Source organism: Anoplophora glabripennis, unplaced genomic scaffold, assembly GCF_000390285.2.
Source record: "Anoplophora glabripennis isolate ALB-LARVAE unplaced genomic scaffold, Agla_2.0 scaffold32, whole genome shotgun sequence".
Taxonomy (NCBI): domain Eukaryota; kingdom Metazoa; phylum Arthropoda; class Insecta; order Coleoptera; family Cerambycidae; genus Anoplophora; species Anoplophora glabripennis.
In genome coordinates this window covers 938,189-961,099 of record NW_019416220.1, presented here as the reverse complement: position 1 = coordinate 961,099, position 22,911 = coordinate 938,189, and the positions used below count along the sequence as shown (strand labels likewise).

General features: G+C 31.4%; 1 protein-coding gene across 1 annotated transcript in view; it reads left to right on the top strand.

Moving 5' to 3' along the window:
• The first annotated feature begins 5,741 nt into the window (after positions 1-5,741).
• Positions 5,742-22,911, top strand: part of LOC108906243 — a 29,266-nt gene continuing 12,096 nt past the window's right edge. The window contains exons 1-3 of the mRNA XM_018709457.1: positions 5,742-5,884; positions 17,666-17,800; positions 22,609-22,736. Of these exons, the coding sequence (XP_018564973.1) occupies positions 5,845-5,884; positions 17,666-17,800; positions 22,609-22,736 (303 nt within the window). The 5' untranslated portion in view covers positions 5,742-5,844. The remainder of the gene's footprint in view (positions 5,885-17,665; positions 17,801-22,608; positions 22,737-22,911) is intronic.

The following is a 22,911-nucleotide window of genomic DNA, read 5'->3' as shown; positions in this document are numbered from 1 at the left end:
TCAACCTTTCTGGTAGTACATGAAGAGTAATACAGATTATAACATGTATATAACATTAAGTATGAATAAATGGGACAAAAACAACATTTGAAGAAAGTTAAAAAGCTTAGTGAATGGAGCAGGATGCACTTTATTATGAGGGTTTGTTGACACAATTTTCCCATATTATTGTTAGATGTCAAACTACACATACTCGCTCGAGATTTTCCGGTGGGAAAAGTCACTTATTTTCTAATATAGCCAACAGTGCACATCAAACAGTTGGGTTTGGTTTTAAGGTGTTTTATTTTTTGACGTAAGTACCGAAGGAAACACAGGAAAAGAGAGACGTATTAAAAAGGTTAAATAAAATCTAATGTGGCACCCATACAAAAAAAATACGTTGTTTTCTGAAAATGGTAAAAAAAACTATGTACTATGATGAAAAGAACAAAAAATGACACCAGGGAGGTTCAAGAATTTTTTAAATTGAATTAAAAAATGAAGTTGGCTAAATTTGAAAAAGGGCGATATTTTGGCAAATATTGCCAGTCCTATAAAATGTTAAATGTTTTTGTTTACCACAAGCCTTTGCAGGAAAAATGATCTTGGATGGGGCTGCATTGAGTGGGACTATCTCTCTTTACCCACGCCATCTCTGTAAGCCCGGATGCCTTATAGAGGCAGGTCCTTTCCCTGTCATCCCGGATCATTGGCTAGGTTCGAGCCGTTCGTGGGGCCTCTTCCTGTCCTGGCTGAGGCCGTTTCTCCTGGTGCTCCTTTCATTGCTAGCTCGTCTGTGTAAACTTCCAGGGGTGTCGTGCTCCGAGGTAGGTGGAGGGTGTGCGATGTGCGTATGTCGTTTTCGTTTCTTGATCCTGGCGGTCCTGAAACAAACAGAAAAATTTCGACTCATCCTGCGTCCAGGAGTTGACGTCTACACTGCCTGCATCTGCTGGAAGCATCTACGGGTCGGTAGTCCACAGCGTTCCGGACAATTTTTGCTTGGGGTGGGTATTGCAAGCTCTATGATGGCCCCTAAAAAAAATCGCAATCAGCAACTTTTACGACCGACACCTTTAAGGTCACCGATTTACCGATATGACAATGATAATATTAGATCTTTTTTTCTGGGGTGCGCACCGAGCTCTCTTTTTGGGCCGTGCACACAACTGCTCCCCTCCCTAGCTACGTCCATGGTTCCGGACCAGCGGGTTGCTGTAGATCTCGGCGCTTTCGAAAAGTTTTCTGGTGCGCTGTCTGAATTAAAATTAACTTTCGCCTGACAATTTTTTTTGTTGGGATAGATGATGTTTCCTTGCGTTCTATGTTTTCCGTTGGGTTAGAAACCTTTTCAACTATTTTACTATTTTTTTTTTGAAGTACAGGATTTTTCAGTAGGTTAGATAACCACTTTGGGTTAGAGTACGGCTGTAATGGAGAGTCGAGTCTTCAGCGCCAGACAGAGGCTAGAGACACGAGCAACAGCTATGCTCCACATCGGTGCACCACTCGACTTTCCGTTAAGGCCGTACCTTTAGACGGGTTTACGTTGCTTTAGATGGTTGGATACTTTATAAATTTCTCGTTGAGTTTTACGATGTTACGTAAAGTTAGATGGTTTTACATTGGGTTAGATAATTTTATATTGGGTTAGATAATTTTATATTGGGTTAGACACTTTTGTAATAGAATAGTTTCGTAGAACATAAATTTACTGATGTTTCGAAGCCAACCAACAAAACGCTCGAAATTTATATTACTCACACAAATGTATCAAAGGCAGGTTACCACAACACACCTAAGCAGCATTACAAGCAGAAAATAAATGCCTGACGAAAATCCTCCTCGAAAATCGCGTATGTTACGAAAGTATGCTCGAAACTTCTCAGACGCTACGAACGATCTTCTGTCATCAACAAGCCGTTCAATACAACTCATGAAGGCACTTAGACGATCGCCACACTAGCAGAATGGCACCAGACAACAATTACCAAAATCACCTATCTTTCGAAAAACCTCACCAACCTTTCGAAATTTCTACCGTCGAGCCACCAGGACGACATCGAATCGGCGTATTCCCGCGTTATCGGATGATGACCACGTCCTGCGCCGAAGCCTCCCTGGCATCGTCGACGAAGGACGAAGGAAATACATTTTTCACCACCCTTTCGAAATTTCCAAAGAGGATGGATCACCGCCAAAGCGGTCTCCCGCAAGACTTTCGGGTCGGAATTAATGCATTCAGTTTTATATAGCCAGGGCCGAGCGACCAGACCAAGGTAAAATTCAAACGTCGCGAGCCGAACCGAATTGTCACTCAACCTATCCACACAGCAGCCGTTCTACCGGGATTCACCCTGCCGGCGATTGAACGCACACCCGCGGTTCCTGGTGAGAGTCTACCACTCGCAGTACGGAAAGAATTCGATCCTATACCAAGCATTCTGTACTATCAGCGTCCTTTAAATAAACGATATATATTTACACATCTTCGAGTTATTATTTCTGAGCCAAAAAATACACAAACCTCGAGCTCTAACACTTTCGGTCAGTTCCACGCTGCACCAAGCTTATTCAAGCCTCAGTACCGGCACTCCAAAGAGTTCGTACACAGTGAATTAAAAAGTAGTGAACAAAAGACAGTGATTTCTAGACACTAGGGTATAAGAGTCGAACCAAGTGCATACAGGGTGACACAAAAGCCCGAAACACGTTTCCAAAGTTCTAAGAAACCAAATTAGTGAAGTGCTCCGACGGCCGATTCGGTCGCAACAAACAACACAAACAGATCGTGGAATCTCCACCTAGGTATATTGAACTCGGTGGAGGACCGGAAATCTCACCTCCCCTCAATGATGGCCGCAGGGCCGTTCGTCAAGAGGGAGAGAAATATGTTCGTTGAGTTGCACGATTTTATATTCGATTAGAATCTTTGTCTGTTGGGTCACCAATTCTTTATTCAAAGATTATTAAATGTATACAAATAATTCTAAAGAATTTATTTATGTTATGTTTATTTGTAGTATTATTTTTAATAAGGGCATCAACTTCAGGTACTTCTTCCCCAGAAAAAATAGTCCTGTTACCTAATATATGACTGTGAAAGGGACCTGACACTCTGTATATGAATAATTGTTTGAGGCTGTATGATCTAAGAAATTAAAATGATGAAATGTAAAGTAATGCCTACACTTGAATTAAGTTATTGACAATTAAATAAACCCATTACAAATCGACTAACTCGATTAATTAAGAAGCTTGCAAAATTCCCATGATACTGATGATGTATTTGGTAATTTAGAAAAAAAAGACATACGGTTACATCAGAACATCTGGCGCTTGTACCAGTGTTCATATATTATTAAAATGTAAAACGAAAATGCATAAAATTAAATGTCCCTCACATCGGATGTCTTGGAGTATTTCCTAATATTTCTTAATTATTTTGCAAGGTGTGGTATTGTGCAAGTACACGATAATTCGGTTGAGTTAATTGTCAAATATAAACTTTCGTTGACCCTGCTAATTTGATAAATTAATGATAATATTAAAGAAAATGTTGTCCCATTAAGCACACGACTGTAGTCTCGTTTAGACATTTTTTTAGTTAATGCCTCGTATTACGTTATAATAGTTCAGTTGATAAATTTGTTAGCAATGGAAAATAAATGTTAAATTAACTGAAGAAAAAGTCTCCTATTTTCAAAAATACCTATTAATACTTATGCTATACAGGGTAATTCGCTAGTCTTGTTACAAACTTTGACAATAGGAAGTACATATAATTTGTAGAAAGAAACTCATATTTTATCGATTTAAAAATATTTAGAGAATTTTAATTCCACAGTCCTTGTACAAAAATAATGTCTCTCATTGGTCCCTTGAAGTGTATTTATTTGCATATTTTTATTCACAGATAGAATTAAAAAATAAGGAAACCTATGCAATTCCAGTTATACTTGAAGATACTGCTGTTTGTGACGTGTAATTGAAACATCATTGTTATTAAGTAGGTATTTACAATTCTGCAACAACTCTCATCGCTCTCCGAACTATAATAATGCTGTGAATGCCTTTGTAGTCTACCGCGGCCATTGTCAAGGTCCAGAAGGCCATGAATTTAACATTCAACGTTAATTTTGCTAATTTTTTATTTATTTAAGTGCATTTTAAATACAGTTTTGTTTTACGTTATGTATTGTATTCTTCATTATTTGTCAAACTCGATCATTTGGGATTTTGTGATAGCTTACTCACTCTCTTTCCATCATATCCTACACAACGTAAACTATACGTTTCATACAATGGTTTTAAATCTAATGCTTTTCTTAACCACTTGAGCAGCCAATAAAAAAAACACCAACAAAATTAATTGTATTGTTTTTACTGATGAGTTGCTTACAAAAAACTAATATTTATAAATGAAATTTGAAATTTATTTGCTAATTCACGAAGTCTGTAGCAGTGTAAAGCCAAATTCGCGACTTAATTCATGAATTCTTCGTGAATTTATTCATAATAAATTGTCAATGTGAAACAGCTATAAGAGAGTATGGGAGTTTTCAACCCCAATTCGATAATGTTGAACGGGAATAATCTCACAGAAAAACCAGAAATTTTAAACGCCGTGGAAGATCCTGGTACCAGTACTCGAAGATTAGCCACGAGATTTCAAGTATACCATATGCTGTGAAAATCAGGTAAGCAAACAGATTATTTAGTTACTTTTTATTACTGCTTGAGTTTTCTGTTAGATTACCGGTTAAGTACTGTTTCATAGTTTATCTTATTTCAAATAATTGAATTTTCGCTTATAGGGCTCGTAGCGAATAGCTAGTCAATAAAAGTAACACTAAAAAGTAGTGCTCTACGGCAGGTGGTACAGAAATTTGCTTTTTGAACATAATGTCAAACAATTTTAACTAAATCTCCAGTTTATATCATTTAAAGGTAGAATTTGTTGAGAACATCACCAACAAATGTTTTTGATGATGTTTAATGACCACCTAATTCGAGTTAATAATTTGGGTTTTTTGATTCTGTATTTCGAAACAAACTATTAGTCCTACTGTTAGTTACAGTCGTATTTTCTTTTACTATGCGCAAATTAATAACTTTACGTAAAGTAAATATTTTGCACGCTAGTGCAAAATATTGGAATATTAACTAGTTGGAAGTATTTTGCATTTAATACAATCTTAGAAGATTCTTACAAATGTCATTCATGAACACACTGAGTAATAACGAGCTAAGAATTGAACCCCGAGGTACTCCAAAAGTAGCATAGATTCAATAGATTTTTTTACAATTTTTTGGACAGAAACTTCTTAAAAGGTAACTTGATTAGCTCTTTTATCATATTTTTTCTCTTAAAACTTATACTTAACACGAAATTTTGCATTCGGATTATCTAAACAAAGGACTATTGTACTTATTCAATCTGAGCACGTTTGTGCAGGTATCCAATTTCAGTACCAAAAAAACAAACATGTAAAACACTTTTACAATCCTTTTCTGTGAGTTTCTATAATGATGATATCCCAAAAAGCGGAGCACGGCATAATTTTTTCCTCACTTAATCTTCAAATCGATCATGCAAGTGCATTTCGATGTACCTGCTGGTTTGGTTTTGACCTCATATCGTCGCGAAGACGTAAAACCCACCTCACACTTTATCATTGATACCGTTAGTCGGTGAGAAGAAGACTGGGTCACATTTCCTTCACTCTTTAGTGTTAACAGCAGATACAACTAACTAGTCAAGTAGTCGAGAGCGACTTGACCGCGCACGTTCTAAAACGAACGCAGTCCGCATTTGTTTTGTTTTTAAGTGTCGCTTGTGGTTGTTTATATAAGTGTATAATGAAGTGTATTAGTGTTTTCTTATTTTTAACTATATTCGGTGAGTTTCATAAGCGATTTGGACACTTGTATATACTACTTAATGTCAGTTTGGTTTCAGGTTGATTTAGTTTAATATTGTATTGTTTATTTTATTAAAAAATCCGCGCGAATGAGGTTATTTTAACTGCAATAAGGTTTTATTGGACAAACTAGTGTTTGGTAATAATATTAAGAAAATAATTGCTTCAGCATTCTTTGAAAATTATTTAACAATACATAAGAGACTGTACATATTTAAATTGTAAGAGAAACTTACTAAAAACTGTATTTCTTTCAAGGTCCAGCTACAATTTAAGTTACAAATAACTGCTAAATCTTAGAATCAAACACAAATATTTCAAACATTCCTAGGTACATTATTCGTTTGAAACTAAGGGCTTAAGTGATTTAAATGCCATTATAACGTTTATCTTTAATGAATAATTTCCTGAGTATAATTCGGAACATTACTGCAATCAGAACTGTCGCATTCTGTGAATAATAGAACTTTCCAAACTTTCATTTGCTGCGCTCCTATCCAAATAAAATATTACAGATATGCACTGACCTGTGCCAAAGTTATATCGAAGAAAGTATGTTGCGGTTCTAATATCGAAAATGATATCAGATATTTAAAGTATATCCTTTAATTTGACATACCAATCTAAAGACACTAAGGTCTAACAGACTGAGACCTGGAGGTTTAGTTGGCCATATAATCTTAAATCAAACAATATCGTAGACGATATCTGACATAAAAAGCTTTTGTCATTATGTGCAATTCGAAGGAACTTGTAAAAATTGTTCAAGGTCACGCAACGGTTTTGTTGTTTTTGAATGAACAGGAACTAGTACACTTGCTTTAGCTAGACACCTAAATTTTGTTGTCTCATTCACAGTGATCTTTGCAACATTTTTTGTTAAATCTGTCGAATAAATCCTTCAACTTTTCTCCATCATCTTGAATCAGAGTGGAAGAAAGAAGTAGGTACATTATTTCAGACGATAGGTGATTAGCGTTTTAAAATTGTTTCATTTTGACAGATTTTGGACAAAACTTGCAATTATAAGGATAATTCTTTTTTTACATTACTTAGACACCTTCTCGTATCATTATGTTAATGATACCATTACATTCTGATCGAATAACATGTTGGTTCTGAAAGTCAAATGTTTATAGGTTTCTAATTCATTTGGTATTCACATTTCGTGCACTAATAACATCTTTGTTCTCTTGATTTTGGCACCTGTTTGACTTTGATCTTTTCAAAGGAGTTCACTGAAAACTATTCTCAAACTGTTTTTTGAGTCATAACGATACATTTTAATTCTTCAGACCAAATCTGAATCATACCAGATAATGAGAAATAGCTATAGACATGTTTTTATAAAAAAAATTGCTATACCATTTTTCATTGCCAAAGTTTAGATATACATATACCATATTTGGATATGTTATAGACCTCTCCAACTTATTCTACAATCTAACAGAATTAATTGTATTAGTTTCAACCTTGACAGTGTCAAAAAAGTTCCTGTGTAACCTTGTGTGATTTTGATATTGTTATATACACAAAATATGTTCTATCGACAATAAAATGGGTATTTAGAAGTTATGAACTGCCGGGATGTTAAACAATGTCTATGAATTATTTAACTTGTCTGGATTGTTTTCGAAAATTTTACCGGTTGAAACGTGATTTTGTCTTCATATATACGTTTAGCAATTTTCTATGTATGCTATTTGACGTGTGATGATTTTGATGGAAAAGACGTGGATATATATTATTATTTATTAACTTTAGAAAGGATTCTTAATAACAAAATTATTGGTCTTGGTTTTAACCTCAGGAAAGGTACGACAAAGGCATGCCTAACCTTGGATGACGAATATAGACTAGAAAAATTCACATATTTTCAGTCTAATTCATTAAATATGTTTTTCTACGTTTCGCATGTCATAAATATTGTAATAGTTAAAAATTATTGTGGATAGATTTATGAAATATTATTTCCTTTAAGTAGTTTCAAACCCCAGTAGCACAAGATATGGCCTCAGTATTGATGTCATAAGTAACATATTGAATTTAGGCCCAATATCTAGACGATTTGCAACAAGTAGATTTAAAATATTAATATTGTGGTTCTTGCTGTTCTATTATCACCCTTAACAAAGACTAATTATTTAAAAAACAGCTATTACAAAGAGATCTTTTTGATACTACACTTTCCTTGGGATTCTTTCATCAGGTAGCGTCTCTTCTCGCATCTAATTATAAATATTAACAGAAAAAAATATATAAACATCAGTGTTCTTCGATACCAGAAATCAAGGTACACAAAAGATGTCTAAACCCACAGACAAGACTCCTGAGAAAAACAATTATAATGAATGGCTTTTGACACTGTCCATTGAAAATTATTTAAAATTGTTTTTCTGTTGATATTTATTTCTGAGAAGAGACGTTATCTGATGAAACAATCCCAAGTAAAATGTAGAAAGGAAAATATTTCTTTGTAGTAGTTTAATTATATTTAGACATATCACTTTTAGTTTTTATTCTGAATAATTATTTATTCTTTCACTTCATCTGACAATTAAAAAAAAGAATAAATTTGTTTGGATTAGCTTAATCTTCTTAATCTAAATGCGAGTAAACGAATCTCACAGAGTTTTTGGTTTTAATTTAGGAAAACCTAGTGAAAAATTTCCATTACTCTTTCAATAAGACACTCTGTATATGAATACCTAGACTTAAAATTTTATTGTGTTGTTTAAAATAGAAGTCAGTAACGTATTTTTAAAATAGAAACGACATTTCTATAAGATCTTACTAATCTCTTAGGAAAATAAATCAACTTAACAAAAAATGTTGAATATGGTAATAATACAGATTTCTATGTCGGTAAATCCCTTTTTTTTTCATAATTTACAGACCCTTTTTCTTAATCCAGGTTTTTTAAAAGCGTTTTTGTGGATAGCAATATATTCTTTAATCTGTTGTATTTTTGGCAATTTACATTTTTTGAAACTATAGAAAAAATGTAATTTTTTATATTTTTCTCATATTATTGTTATATTTCTCTCATATTAGGCATGTAGGCTATTTAATAAAACGATGGATTTTTCTAAAATATAGCAAAACAAATCCTTTTCTGTTAAAAAGTAAGAACTCATTCATAAAATATGACAAACTGATGCCGAAATATGAAAATTATGTCTTATTAAAGTTACAATCCTAGTCATCTTAGAAAAAGCCCATTTCAAGGTCACTCTGTCGGCATTAAAGTGACGCGTTATCAGATTTCAAATCGCCTGCAAAAAGCAAAGCCTTCTTGTTAGTTTATAAGTATTTGATTTTTAAATGATCAATTACAGCAGAGTCATGCCCATAGAAAATAATAATAATATTATAATAAATTAACGTAATAATTATCGTCAACCTTGAGGTAACTATTACTGAAAGGTTTACTGATATATCTTAATGTGGTTATTTAAATAAACTTTTATTTCTAATTTGTATGATAATAATAACTTTGATTTTAATTAATTCAGACGAAATCTGCTATACAGGGATGCGAATACTAATAGAACTATAAAGAAAATAACGAAATAGGCAGAGGTGATGTTATAACAGATTATGAAACATCGTTTTTGCCTCAAATTATTTTTTATGGTTAGCAGTTTTCTCAATCGGAGTAAACTGTTTAAAATTTGAGTCAATAACTATTTGGTTAGTATTTTGTCATTCTTGAAAATATATTAAACTGTTAAAAATATGTCTATGAAAATAAATTGGTATTTTAATAACCATATTAGCAACAATAATATAGTTTTTTTACTATTTAATGTTAAAAATCTAACTTATTAAGGGGTTCTCGTCATTTTAATTTCAATGTTTTAACAAATAGTAGATATAAAAAAATTGTATACAAATTTCTGACATATTTATCTGTAGCTGATTTAAAACTAATTAAGAAAAATGCTCTTTTCCAAAAAAATAAAAAAACTATAACGACAAAAAATTATATGAACTATTTCTATTTTTTTTTAAGTATAACCGGGACACTGTACCTATTTTACCTACTTTAGATATGTTTTAACATTTTATGTTATTTAAATTTATTTAGGCATATTAATACAGATCTCCCTGTACATACTGATTAATTTGCTTGCCACATACTGTGCGTTCGTACCAATAATCCTCGCACATTTTTATGAAGATACCTTGTAATTAATTCTAAAACCATATTAAAATAACCTCATTCGTCCACCTGTAAAATACTTAGCATGTAAAAATATGCTTTGAGCGTACTGTGCAGTCTACACTAATTAAATGTAAAATACTTAGTTTCTTTTGCTAATTTTATTTATTTCTTTCAGTAGAATTTATTTGTTTGTCAATTTAAATAAGATGATATCAATGGTAGAATGAAATTACTGGAGATTTGGGTCAGTGGGTATGTGTGTTACTAATATTAAGGTCCAGTCCAAGTTTGCGGTTCTTTTTGGTGAAACCGAAGAAACTGTAACTGGTTTTTCTTAATTGTATAAGGATCAGGTACAGGATTGCATAAAAAAAGTAGAAGGGCAGTTATATAACGAATTAATATGTGAAAAGGTTAAAAATGTTGTATTTACCAAATTTATTGAGAAAAAATGCAGTTTGCAATATCGATTATCGGACGATTTAATTTTTGCACGACAGGATAGCCAGAATGGTTGCAACATGTGGAAAAAATTTTAGCTGCTATGAAATCGGTTATTAAACTAATTTAAGTAAAAAAAAACGATATTTATAGAAAAAGTAACTGTGCGCTTTTAGAAACTGTGAGTTGTGCACTAAAAAATCTGATTTAAGAAATGTTTTAACAACGGATGTAAAATACAGGGCGATCCTTTTTCTTGCAGCACGAGGGAAAATATTTTGTTACTATGAAATCAGTTCTTAAACGTAGGTATTTAAGTACAGATTTTTATTTTCTTTTCGAAAATGATATTTATAGAAACTGTAATTTTGCGCTTTTCGAAACTGTACTACAAAAACTGAGTTGTAAATGATCACAGGGTGATACTTTTTTATTGCAATATGTAGGGAACATTTTTGTTACTATGAAATCAGTTATTAAACACATTTATGAGAAAAAAATGTCATTTTTATTTCGAAAATGATATTTATAGAAAAAGTAACTTTTCACTTTTAGAAAATGTAGTACAAAAACTGTGAGTTGTGCTCTGAAGAATCTGATTAAAACAAAATGTTTCAACAAAGAATGTAAAATATAGGGTGATCATTTTTTATTATAACATATGGGAAAATTTTTTGTTATAGTATTTCCGATCTCAAGACTAAAGAGCTAGGCGGTATGTACCAGGCTTAGATGTTACGCGGCATCTCGGCATTGAAATATTTGAAAAACTTGTTCCAATATTTATTTAGCCATACGCATATACAGGTCAGGTCGCCCAGTTGAAGAATGCGCGCGCGGGCAAACGGCGATCAAACGCAGTCGGACTGGGCGATCGGCCATAAATTTCAGTTGTCGACAAATTACCTGGCAATGCAGTGCAACAACGCGGAATATGATGGGATTTAGGTAATTTTAATTTATTATAGGCATGCGAAAGGAAGAAATAAGAGGGATATTTTGTTTACTAATATTTTTACAACATGGCATTTTGGAGACCTTTTGAAACGGAACAAAACGAAATACCGCCATACAATATTGAATTAGTAGAACCGGTTGTTGATGAAACATATTTAGAATTTAAAGATAAAGATTTACATGTTCAATGTCAGCGTCTCATTTTAAATATTTACTATTGTTTAAAAAAGGAAGAAAATGAAAAATCAGATAATAAAATTATAAATAGAATTCACATATTAACTAAAGTTTCAGTGTCCACAATTTTTCGTGTTATTATTAAACAATGTGTTATAGATCATTGCGTAAATAGGAAGCGAAAACAAAAATTTAAAAATATCGATGACATGACGAGAGACGAAATTTGGCGGACAATTTATAATTTATGTAAAGAAAATTGAGGACATAAATAATTAAAATATGTTGTTGGCCAAATGAACATATAATAGAAATTTTCTACACATTATATACGAATTTTTATTATTTTTTATCTTCAACAGAAAATTTTTTTAGGGACGCCTATGGAACATGTTCAACTGACTTCGGAAAGACTATACTGTGAAATCAATTAAACACATTTGAGTAAAAAAAAATCGTTTTGATTTCGAAAATGATACTATAAACTACTATAACTATACTATACTATACTATACTATACTGCTATAAAAACTATGAGTTTGTACTATAAAAAATCTTATGAAAGAAATGTTTCAACAAAGGACGTAAAATACAGGGTGGCTTTTTTATTGCAAAAGAAGAACAAATATTCACTTATTTTGTTAATTTCATCGATCACAATCGCTTGTTTTCCAAGGCATACTCTTTGAATTTTAAATATTTCAAACTAAATATATTTTCAAATCTATGTTCTTATTATTTAGGACTTTCCTACCGTTTTACCCCGCTGAAACATTATGAAACAATTGATTCACTTGTAATAAATTTTAAATTATTTTACTCCTAACATTCTTTATTTTGTAAACTGACCAAAATCGATATACGAGATGTTTCGAAAATAAGAAGAAAATCATATTAATAATTTGAAAATACTTTTTTGAGATGGGGGTATTAAAATTGAATAGTATATAGTCTAGTTTTTTGATATAAAGTGCCAACAGGAATATAATCTCGTGCAAAAAATATTTTAGATGCCTACATACAGGGCGTTTTGGAAAAGGATGCCATAAATTCAGGAATTGATAGAACTTCATAAAATAAGTTTTATTCCTATGTACCATGAACTTATTATCTTATTTTTGAGATACAGAGTGTTATAAAAATGTTTTAAATCAAATTTTAGTCACATAGTTTTCAAAAAATAGTACAATGCATTGGAATTTAGTACAGGTAAGTTTTTAATGATATTAAATGCGTTATTGTAAATTTTTTACCATGGGCTAGAGGGCGCTAGCTGCGACCTTGACTTTGACATTTTGTGATATATTAAGGTTAGGTTTTTACGCTGTATATTGTTTATTATAATGCACAATGTAATTTTACATAAAAATTGCAGTCTTATTAAAATCGGTAAAAACGCAAGGTTTTTTGATAAAAACGCAGTAGGGACACCCTGTATAGTACTGAGTAGAGACTGGTTGGCTTTGGTAAAGGGTTTTTCTCAAAACTGGAGCGTTTCAACTATAGCACTCATTACACTGTTTTTTGGGAAATGTATCAGTCCCAAAATTGATAGCACCTTTTTGCAAAACACCCCGTATTATTATTATTTTAAAAGTGCTAAAAGTTGGGCATCATATATATGCTAATTTAAAAATTATTGTTATATTTCGATAGTAAACGATGCTATCGATGAACGAAAAGCTTTTATAAAAAATCTGGTATTTGTCATCAATTCAACTTTCTCCGGATGATTAACCATCACGTATTCAGGTTAAGCATTTTTAGTGTTACGCTTATAGTATTTTACATAAACGGAGACAGTATTTGAAAGAACTTAAAATTATGCTGTAGTCGAAGAAAGTTGTGATTGGTTTTAATATTTGATATAACGGAGATATCGGTACCTACATTTTATTTACTAGTATATACAGTTATAGTCTTGTTGTAATAATATCAATGATTAATAGAAGGTGCCTATAATAAATTAAAATTACCTGAATCACACCAAATTCCGCATTGCTGCACTGCACTGCTGGGCAATTTGTCGACCACTTGACAACGGCTGAGATTTATTGCCCAGTAGTCCAATGCAACTGTATTTGTATTTCGTTTGTCCGCGCTCGCATTCTTCAACTGGGTTGAACACGTTTAGTTCGACCATACCTGTATATGGATATGGTCAAATAAATATGGGAACAAGTTTTTTAAATATTTCAATGCCGAGTTGCTGCGTACCTGGTACATACTATAATCCTCTTAGTTCTTCAATTGATATCGGAAAGACTATACATACCTTACCTCGCACTTTGCTGTATCGAAATTTATTCTTTACTAATTACTTGAAAGTATTTGAACAATATAATATACATCAAAATTAATACATATTAATATTTATAATATTTAATGCCTCAGTAGCGTGCGGATGGGCAGAATGTACTCCTTTATTAAAAAAATGTGTTTTCGAACAGACACCATTTTAAAATACGTAGTTTAGCTTCTGCTTAACTATTTACAATTCTGTCTTGATCAACCAATAAATTTATGAATTTTTCATTTGTTTCCTATCGATGCTCCTGCTATTAGCTCATCGGCGGTTTAAAGTGTAATTAATTGCTGTAATTTATATTGAGATTAGGTAAAAACTTTCTTTTCTTACTTCTTTGCTATGGTGTACGTAAATTTTAAATTAAATGTTAAGTTAATAATTCTTCATTTTGATATTTTGTATTGTATAGTAATGTATAATATCCACAAGTGGGTGCAATTGTTTTTTTTTATTTATAAAATTAGTATTAATCGAATTTTTATTTCTAGTAATTTCTTCTGAAGCGTTTTTTATTCATTGAAATCTACTAATGTTAACAGCCTGACATTTTTAAAGAATTGTGTCAATATTGGCGTACAGAATGTGCTTTAATAGTTCTGCTTTATGTGAAGTAAAAGATATTATTATTTGAAATGAAAAAAATAATAATGTTAAAATAAGAGAATAGAAATTAAAATGTTTCCTTTCTGGATTTTATTTATTTATGATTCTATTTTTTCAAGCGCTAATTACAAGAGTTATTTTAAACTAGTGCGAGAGAGGTGCGGTATATCATTATTTTTATCAATCTGCAATAAAATTAGTAGTACGTACGTATCAAGATATGACATGGCAGTCAATTAAATAATGAAAGAATAATATAATTTACTTTATTTACTTTAAAAAAGTCACATTTGGAAAGATGTTATAAATTGCGTTGTAGATGAAGAGGAAATGAAGCAAGGAAATGTATGAAGTTCGTTGCTTTAAGAAAATATGGCTAATTACATCTTCGTATACCTATAATAATAATTGTAGATAATACGATGTTTAATATTACGTTCGAAAGTGATAGAAAGGAAGTGTGAAAGGTGATGCTATAATCACCTACGGGGTGCCATAATAGTTCTAAATTATTTATTATCGATGTTTCCTTGTATATAAGTTACAACACCCTGTAGGTATATTAACGAAATAATTTTTCAAAAATTATGCAGTTGTTGCCACTATTTCATTGATTTAAGATTTGGGTAAAATATATAGTAACTGTGGGTGGATTTAATGGTTTAAATAAATTATTTTTTATTTCTATAAAACGTTATTAGAGATTGGCAAATCATATTCTTATAAAAGTGTCGTAAGAAAGAAATTTTATGATGTTTAAGTGATATCAGCTTTTATTTAATACGTAATATTAGTGGCTTTTAAACGCCTAAAAGATAGAAAATTCTATACAATTTCGTTCATAGTACGTTGCGAAACTAGAATGTGCGCTTTAAAAAAACGTATTACTTATGTTTTTGCGGGAAATAATGTTGATTGATACTTTAATTTAACCGGAATTCTTAATGAAATACATGTTTGATTAAATTAGAATCTAGTCAAATGGATCAATGTCGAAATGTCTCTAATGCATTATTTTCTGTTATAAACTATTCTGTTTCATTATCAAAGCAATGTCTTTTCCACTTTATATTTAATTCTTTCTTCAAAAAACACCCTGTATATTGTGAACTAAGCATTTTAAAACTCATGTACTACTCTCCTTTGTATTTCTTTGAATTCTATATAACATAGTGTTGTAACACTATTTCCAAAACATCCTGTGTGTAGATTTCAGTCAGAGTTTCAAAAACTACAGAATATATGCCAAAACTATTTTATACTATACGCTGACAGAATCAGTATATTATAAACCAATCCACAAGATTTAAATTTACCAATTTTCCACCCAATTATACGAGAAATTGTCACAGTTAGTTAGTTACAATAAACTGATCAGTTTACTGGCGAAATATAAAACTCTCAACTTTTAGAATAAAAATAAATGAAAATAAAATAAAGCATTTAACTATTTTTCACCCATTTAATTGTACAAGAATCTGCTAAGAAATTCGCTATGTTTTTGTGTACCTGTTACAATAAAATCAATTTATTGGCAAAACGTTACATTTTATAATAAGAATGAACCAAAATACAATATAGTATATTTAAACCTGTTTTACATTTATCAGATTTTCATCCAAACAGTTGTATAAGAATCTGTTAAGAAATTATAATAATTTGTTATATTTGTGGTGTCATTCTGCATGTTACAATAAATTGATCAGTGTATTGACAAAACGTAACTACCAAATTCGATCAAAATAATTAAACATGTTTTTCAAATTGTTAAGAAATTGTTACAGTTTCCTATATTTGTAGTACCATTCTACATGTTACAATAAACCTATCAACTTTTAGAATAAAAATCAATCAAAATAGGATATAAGAACACTTAAACTTTCAGATTTATAGATTTTTCACCAATCCCAATTGGTTGTATAAAAGATATTGTCACAGTTCGCCATATATGTGGTACCATTTTATGTGTTACAATAAAATGATCAGAATAAAATCTAGTAATACTTAGACCTGTTTTACATTTATCAATTATTGTATCGACCCAATAAACTGTACAAAAAACTGCTACAATTCGCTGTATTTTTGATACCATTTTACATATTACAAGATATTGATCAATTTATTGGCGATATGTAAAATTACCAACTTTTAGAATAAAAATCAATCAAAATAAAATATAGTAGCACTGAAACCCGTTTTACATTTATCAATTTTTCACCCTATAAATTTTACAAGAAATTTATTTTGTAGGAATTGCTACAATTGGCGTTACATAAAATTGATCAATTTGTTGGCAATATGTAAAGGTACCAGTTTTTAGAATAAATACCAATCAAATTAAAATATAGTAAAACTTAAACCTATTTTACATTTATCAATTTTGTATTCAATAAATTGTTCAAGAAACTGTCAGGAAATTGTTACAATTCGCTATATCTGTGGGACCATTTTACATGTTAGAATAAATTGATCGTATATTGATTGAATGTAAAGCTGCGAAATTTTAGATTAGAAATCAATCGAAATAAAATATAATAACTTTTTAAACCTGTTTAAGAGTTATCAACTTTCCCCAATAAATTGTACAAGAATCGTCAAATTGTCTCAATTTACTATATTTGTAGTATCCCCTGTTACAATAAATTGATCAGTTCATTGGCAAAACGTAAAGCTATCAACTTTTAGGATAAAAATCAATCAAATTAAGAGAAATATTTAGCAATTTGTCACTCGATAAACTGTACAAGACACTGACAAGGAATTGTTACAATTCGCTATACTGTGGTACAATTTTATATGTTACAATAAATTGATCAATTATTTAATATATTTTTGTCATATGCCGTATGCAATTTATTTGTAAGGTAATCACCCTGTACATTATATCCTTGTTACTAATATTTCTTTTAACCAGATTTTGTTTTGTTTGTAACAAAGTTCAAAACACTTCTACCGTTGATATCATCGACATCCTTGAAACCAGCCTGATATTTCCCATACAAGTTTGAGTACAGTTTCAGGACGCAGTAGCACTCCTCCGGGACTAACTGACGCGTATGTAATCCAGCATGGTACGTTCCCCATTAAAATAAGTTTTACTTGCAGGCGGAACGTGGCGGTCAGGCCAACCGACCTGCGTGTTGGAATCAGATTTCGGATTTATCCTCAACTGTGCTTTTAAGAAATCTGGGCTGTTTCGAGTTAGAAATCTTGGTGGTGTGAAAGCTCACATAGGCCTGGGTAAATCCTATCTATCTTTGCTTAAGTGTCCTTTACTAGGACCTCATCTCACCTCATCCTTCGCATGTAGTTGTAAAGTAGCTAGTTTGTTCGTTACCCATTTAACACCTTCATTTTAGTTTAAATGACCATGACCTAATAACTAAAAAGGGTAGAAACATTAATAGTTTATTAACTGGAGTATAATATTACCACTTTCTGTAAGTTTAGTTCGATGCTAAAATGTTTTATTTTTTGTTTAAAAAATGAATTGCAACGGTTTTTAGGATGAATATAGCTCAACTTTTTAATCAAATTGGAATCATTATGTAAAGTAAAGTCTTTTAAAAATATATCTTTTATTCCTGTTGACAAAACCATTACTTAAATGTAGCTTGAGAAATAGATCTCTGTTTATGCATTTTGAGGAAACATGTAAAATCTTTCTGTAGTAGCTTCTCTTACATGTTGGTGATTATCAAGGATGCTGTTCAAACAATCAAAAACTACCTTATGAAAGAAATGTATATATATCACTCTTTTAATTTTAGTATCATCAATTCACTAACTTAAACTAATCATGTCTTTTTTCAATCCTCCTTTTAAAAATGTCTTACAATAATGTTCTTCCCTCTTTAGTCTGTATTATTTTAGAATTCTAACCTTAGATTTAAGTACACAAACACTTGGTGCATACATTTCAACATCAATTTTTTATGTACTAGAGAAAATGTCATTAATGCAATTTCTTTGCTCAAATTTGTTAGACAGATGTCATTGGCTTTCTATTTTTGTTATTTTACTAGATATGCAAATCATTTACAAGTGAATTACGAAAATTTTGACTATTAATTTTATAAAATGTCCTTGCAATAGCGCAAATAAATTTGAGATGTCAGTAACCACTATTTTGTAACTCGGTTTTAACACATATGACTCAACGATTTTGTGCTAATAAGTGTGTTGTATCCTGAGAATTTAAATGTCTAAAAACTTTCAATTCAAGAGATAATAGAACCACACTAAAAGTTTTTAATTATGTAGGGAACTATATTGCTCAGAAAACCATAATACAAACTACTTTATTGTCGACACTTTTGTCAATAAATTAACAAGGGTAAATAATTGAAATTAATGGTTGAAATAATAAGAACAATGGGTATACTTTTTGTATACTGCCTTCCTCGTTGTCGTGGCTAATATTTCCTATACCTATTACTGGAGTAATGAATCTCGATTTTCCATTCACTTGAAAAAAAAGTGCTCACGCAAACTTGTATGTCTATGTTGAGGTAAAAGTTGTGTTGCAACATACAAACGTTACGGCATATTTATACGAGATAGATATAACGAATACATTATTTGAAGAAAATCATTAAGTAAGTATTAAATTGCTGTTTAAACAACGAGACAGACAATATGTCAGATGATACTTTTTTGAGACGAGCTATAATTGTTATGATTGAACTGGGACTATTTTAATTATATTTACTGTTGACTATTTTTGGAACTGCGTATTTATTTTTTGATGCGTAATGTAAATATTTTATAGGCACAAGCGTAAAATGAAGTACTTTACGCACAAGCTCGTAGAGTACATTGTATTGTTTCATGAAACTGTGATTAAAGTCACTTACACATTTGTTGCATAAATAATTCTAATGCATTTTTATGTATTGTCCAGTTAAATCGGGTTCAAGATTGCATCTTAATTTGAAAATAATTGCAGTATGATCCGGAAGAAGGATATAAACACTTGCAATCTCTTCCCGCTGATCAATTGCTTCTAGTATAAGCTTTTTCAAAACCGGTTTCCGTTGCTATATCGAAAGATCTATTAACATTCCTGATATTTCATAAACGATTTGTTAAGTCATGTAATTCAGATATTAGACGTCTAACAGAAGTAACATTTGTCACATTGCTTTTAATATCTCTTTTGTTATGTAAAATAAGCCGATTATAAGCTGCTCGATCGATGTGAAACTTTATGGAGCACTACAGGATGTTAGTGTTTTTTATTTTCAGTAATACACAAATTGTACGCATGTTGTACAGAACGTAGTCTATTTTTTTCGCACTAGTGATACTTATTGAAGAATATGTGTATGACTTTAATATGGACATTATATAACTAGCTACGATTCAAATCGTACTTATTACCTTACTGTCTTATTTAATTTTAAGCACAAATGCGTAAAACAAAACACTGGCTTTAGTGTGCAAAATAAATTGTTTATAATTTAATTTATAACATATACTTTTAGGTGAAAACACATTTTCTCACGCGTGAAACAAAATTACATTGGATATCAGTTGCACAAAAATGACTTTTTAAATTTATTCTTTAACGGGAATAGAATATTTTTTGACACACTGTGTATTCCTTACTGTCATTTGCATTTTAAATTTTAAGATTCAGTTAATCGACACCGTCACACTCGAGGAGACAGTAATTTACCAATTTGCACCAAAAACGAGACGGTGAATACTATTTATTTCCAAGCGTTGCCTAATATATACTTAAAGAAACTAACCCGCTTAATCAACGACATAGATAAACTACTTCTTAGCGCGTGCTAAGTTTGATTACTCATCAGTCATTCATCAAATTTAGACCGTAGTTTGAGTGAGTAAATTGCCTTGGAACCTATCATTTCAAATCAATTTCAAATCGAAAGATTAGTAAATTTCCTTAGCGTTGTTGTTCAGGTTCCAAAACCTGCGGATATTATTAGCTTCTAAAGTAGAGGTCGAATTTAACTGGACATTTTTGGAAGTATGTTTCCGTTTCTGTTTTGTTCTTTTCTGGCTTTGGAATATTGTGATATTTCCATAATCACACACGTAAGTGATTGTGAACAGCCGAAGGATTTTTAAAACGTCTGATATTACGTTCTCTCAACTCGCAGAATCACCTTCACAATGACCGCAGCGATCATTCCATTTGGCGCTTGTAGTGGGGCGTTTTTCTCGATTCCCTCGAGCGTTTTCACGGGCGCAAAGTCCGTTATTTAATATGTGTAGCAACTGAATGTTTGGGAATTACAAAAAAATCACCACGACATATACATTGCCCAACAGACGATGCTGCTAATAATTCGTTATGAAATTTGTAAAAGTGGATGACATTGGAAAATCAAACATGCCTAATGTTGAAATAAGTTAGCTCTTCTAAAAGAAATATCTTCGTTAATTTAACTATTCCTTTTTAAGCACACACATTTTTTCTTGCAAGTGAAAGGGGGCTTAGTAATTGTTTGAATGTTAAATGTAAAGGAGGTTGCGATATTTACACTGTGACCTACACTTCAAAGAAATACACTCCTTTATTGTTAAGATTTTTACACTGCTAAAAAATTTGATTTTGGCGTTAGCTTTAGAATAAATTAGCTTATACGACACCTGTTACATGACTTCCATTGATTGTCGAAATCGACTGGGCATAATGTTTGTAAAGTAACACGAGTTACGCGTTATTTTACGTGTTAGTGCTTAAAGTGTTTCATTTTACGCACAAGCGATGAAGGTGTTTTATTCTACGCATTAATTAAGTGTTTTTTCTACGCACTAGCTATTGAAGCGTTTCATTTTGCGCACTTGTGCTTAGGGTGTTTCACTCTGCGCATTAATGTTTAAAGTGTTTAATTTTACGCACTAGCTCTTGAAGCGTTTCATGGGCACCAGTGATGAAGGTGTTTCATTCTACGCATTAGTACTTAAAGTGTTTCTTTTACGCACTGGCTCTTGAAGCGTTTCATTTTGCGTTCTAGTGCTTAAGGTGTTTCATTCTTCGCATTAGTACTTAAAATGTTTCATTTTACGCACTAGTTCCTGAATGTTTCAATTTGTGCACCAGTGATGAAGGTGTTTCATTCTACGCATTAGTACTTAAAGTGTTTCAGTTTACGCACTAGCTCTTCAAGCGTTTCATTTTGCGTTCTAGTGCTCAAGGTGTTTCATTCTACGCATTAGTGCTTAAAGTGTTTCATTTTACGCATTAGTGCCTAAAATGAAATAAAGACTGTAAGATGATTGTTGATTATTTCTCTGCACTACCAATGGTTTAGTTTCAAGTTAAATAAGTACTATTTGAATTAGATTTATTTTCAAGTCGTTTAGATTGAAGTCATATACACTTTGTTTAACAATACAATTTCAATAAATTGTTACTGAATAATTGTCAGTTTGATGGCTGCCGCACTAGTGTAAAAAATTTTACGTACTAGTACTGAAATTTTGCGACAAATTAACAGGTTATTCTGTTATTCGAAAGAGCAATTGATTTTTTTATTATATATTATATTTCGCCCACTTTGCTGGTACTTTAAAAAAAAATTACTTGTTAGACAAAACTTAAGATAACATTTTTTTGTGAATAAAAGTATGCCTTTCATTTTTTTATTATTTCACTCTACTAATTAATTTTACCCGGACACAAAGAGATTGTAGTAGAGTTGCCTATTTATTAAAAGAAAATATTACTATGGTTAATATTAATTGTGAGCTATATATCACAATGGAAAGTCATATCAAACAACATTGAAAGTATTACTTAAAACTTAAATATTCAAGAAACATGTTACTGAAAATTGTAACAAAAAATAAAAATAATGAAATAGGAGACATTTTAAAATTTAGAAATATCTAAAAAATAAAGAGGTGATAACATTGAAGGATCTGAAGGCATTAATTGTTGAAATTAAATAATCAATATACCTCGGATCTGGTAAAAATGGTGATTTCAAATTTAAAAATTCTTACCAAAACACGTTTCAACCTATGACATATCATTGAGAGAAGATATCATTGAAAATTCACTTTTTTAGGGTTTAGTGTTGGAGATGAGTTAGGATTTAAAGAGTCACTGTCGAATACGGAACAAAACCGAAGAAGATCAGCACCAGCGTCAGGTTTCCAAGCGCAGTTAATTCAAGCGCAACAAAAAGCTAAAAAGGTAAGTCTTACTTTATTTATTTTGCTGTCATATAAATCTCCTGCATATACGATACTGGTACATCTGCCAATACTGTCAACGCGACATAAATTAATTAAGAATTTACACTAGTGTACTTATTTTACGCGCTAGTGTGAGAAAGTAACTTTTACGCGCGCATTCTACGCACAGTAAG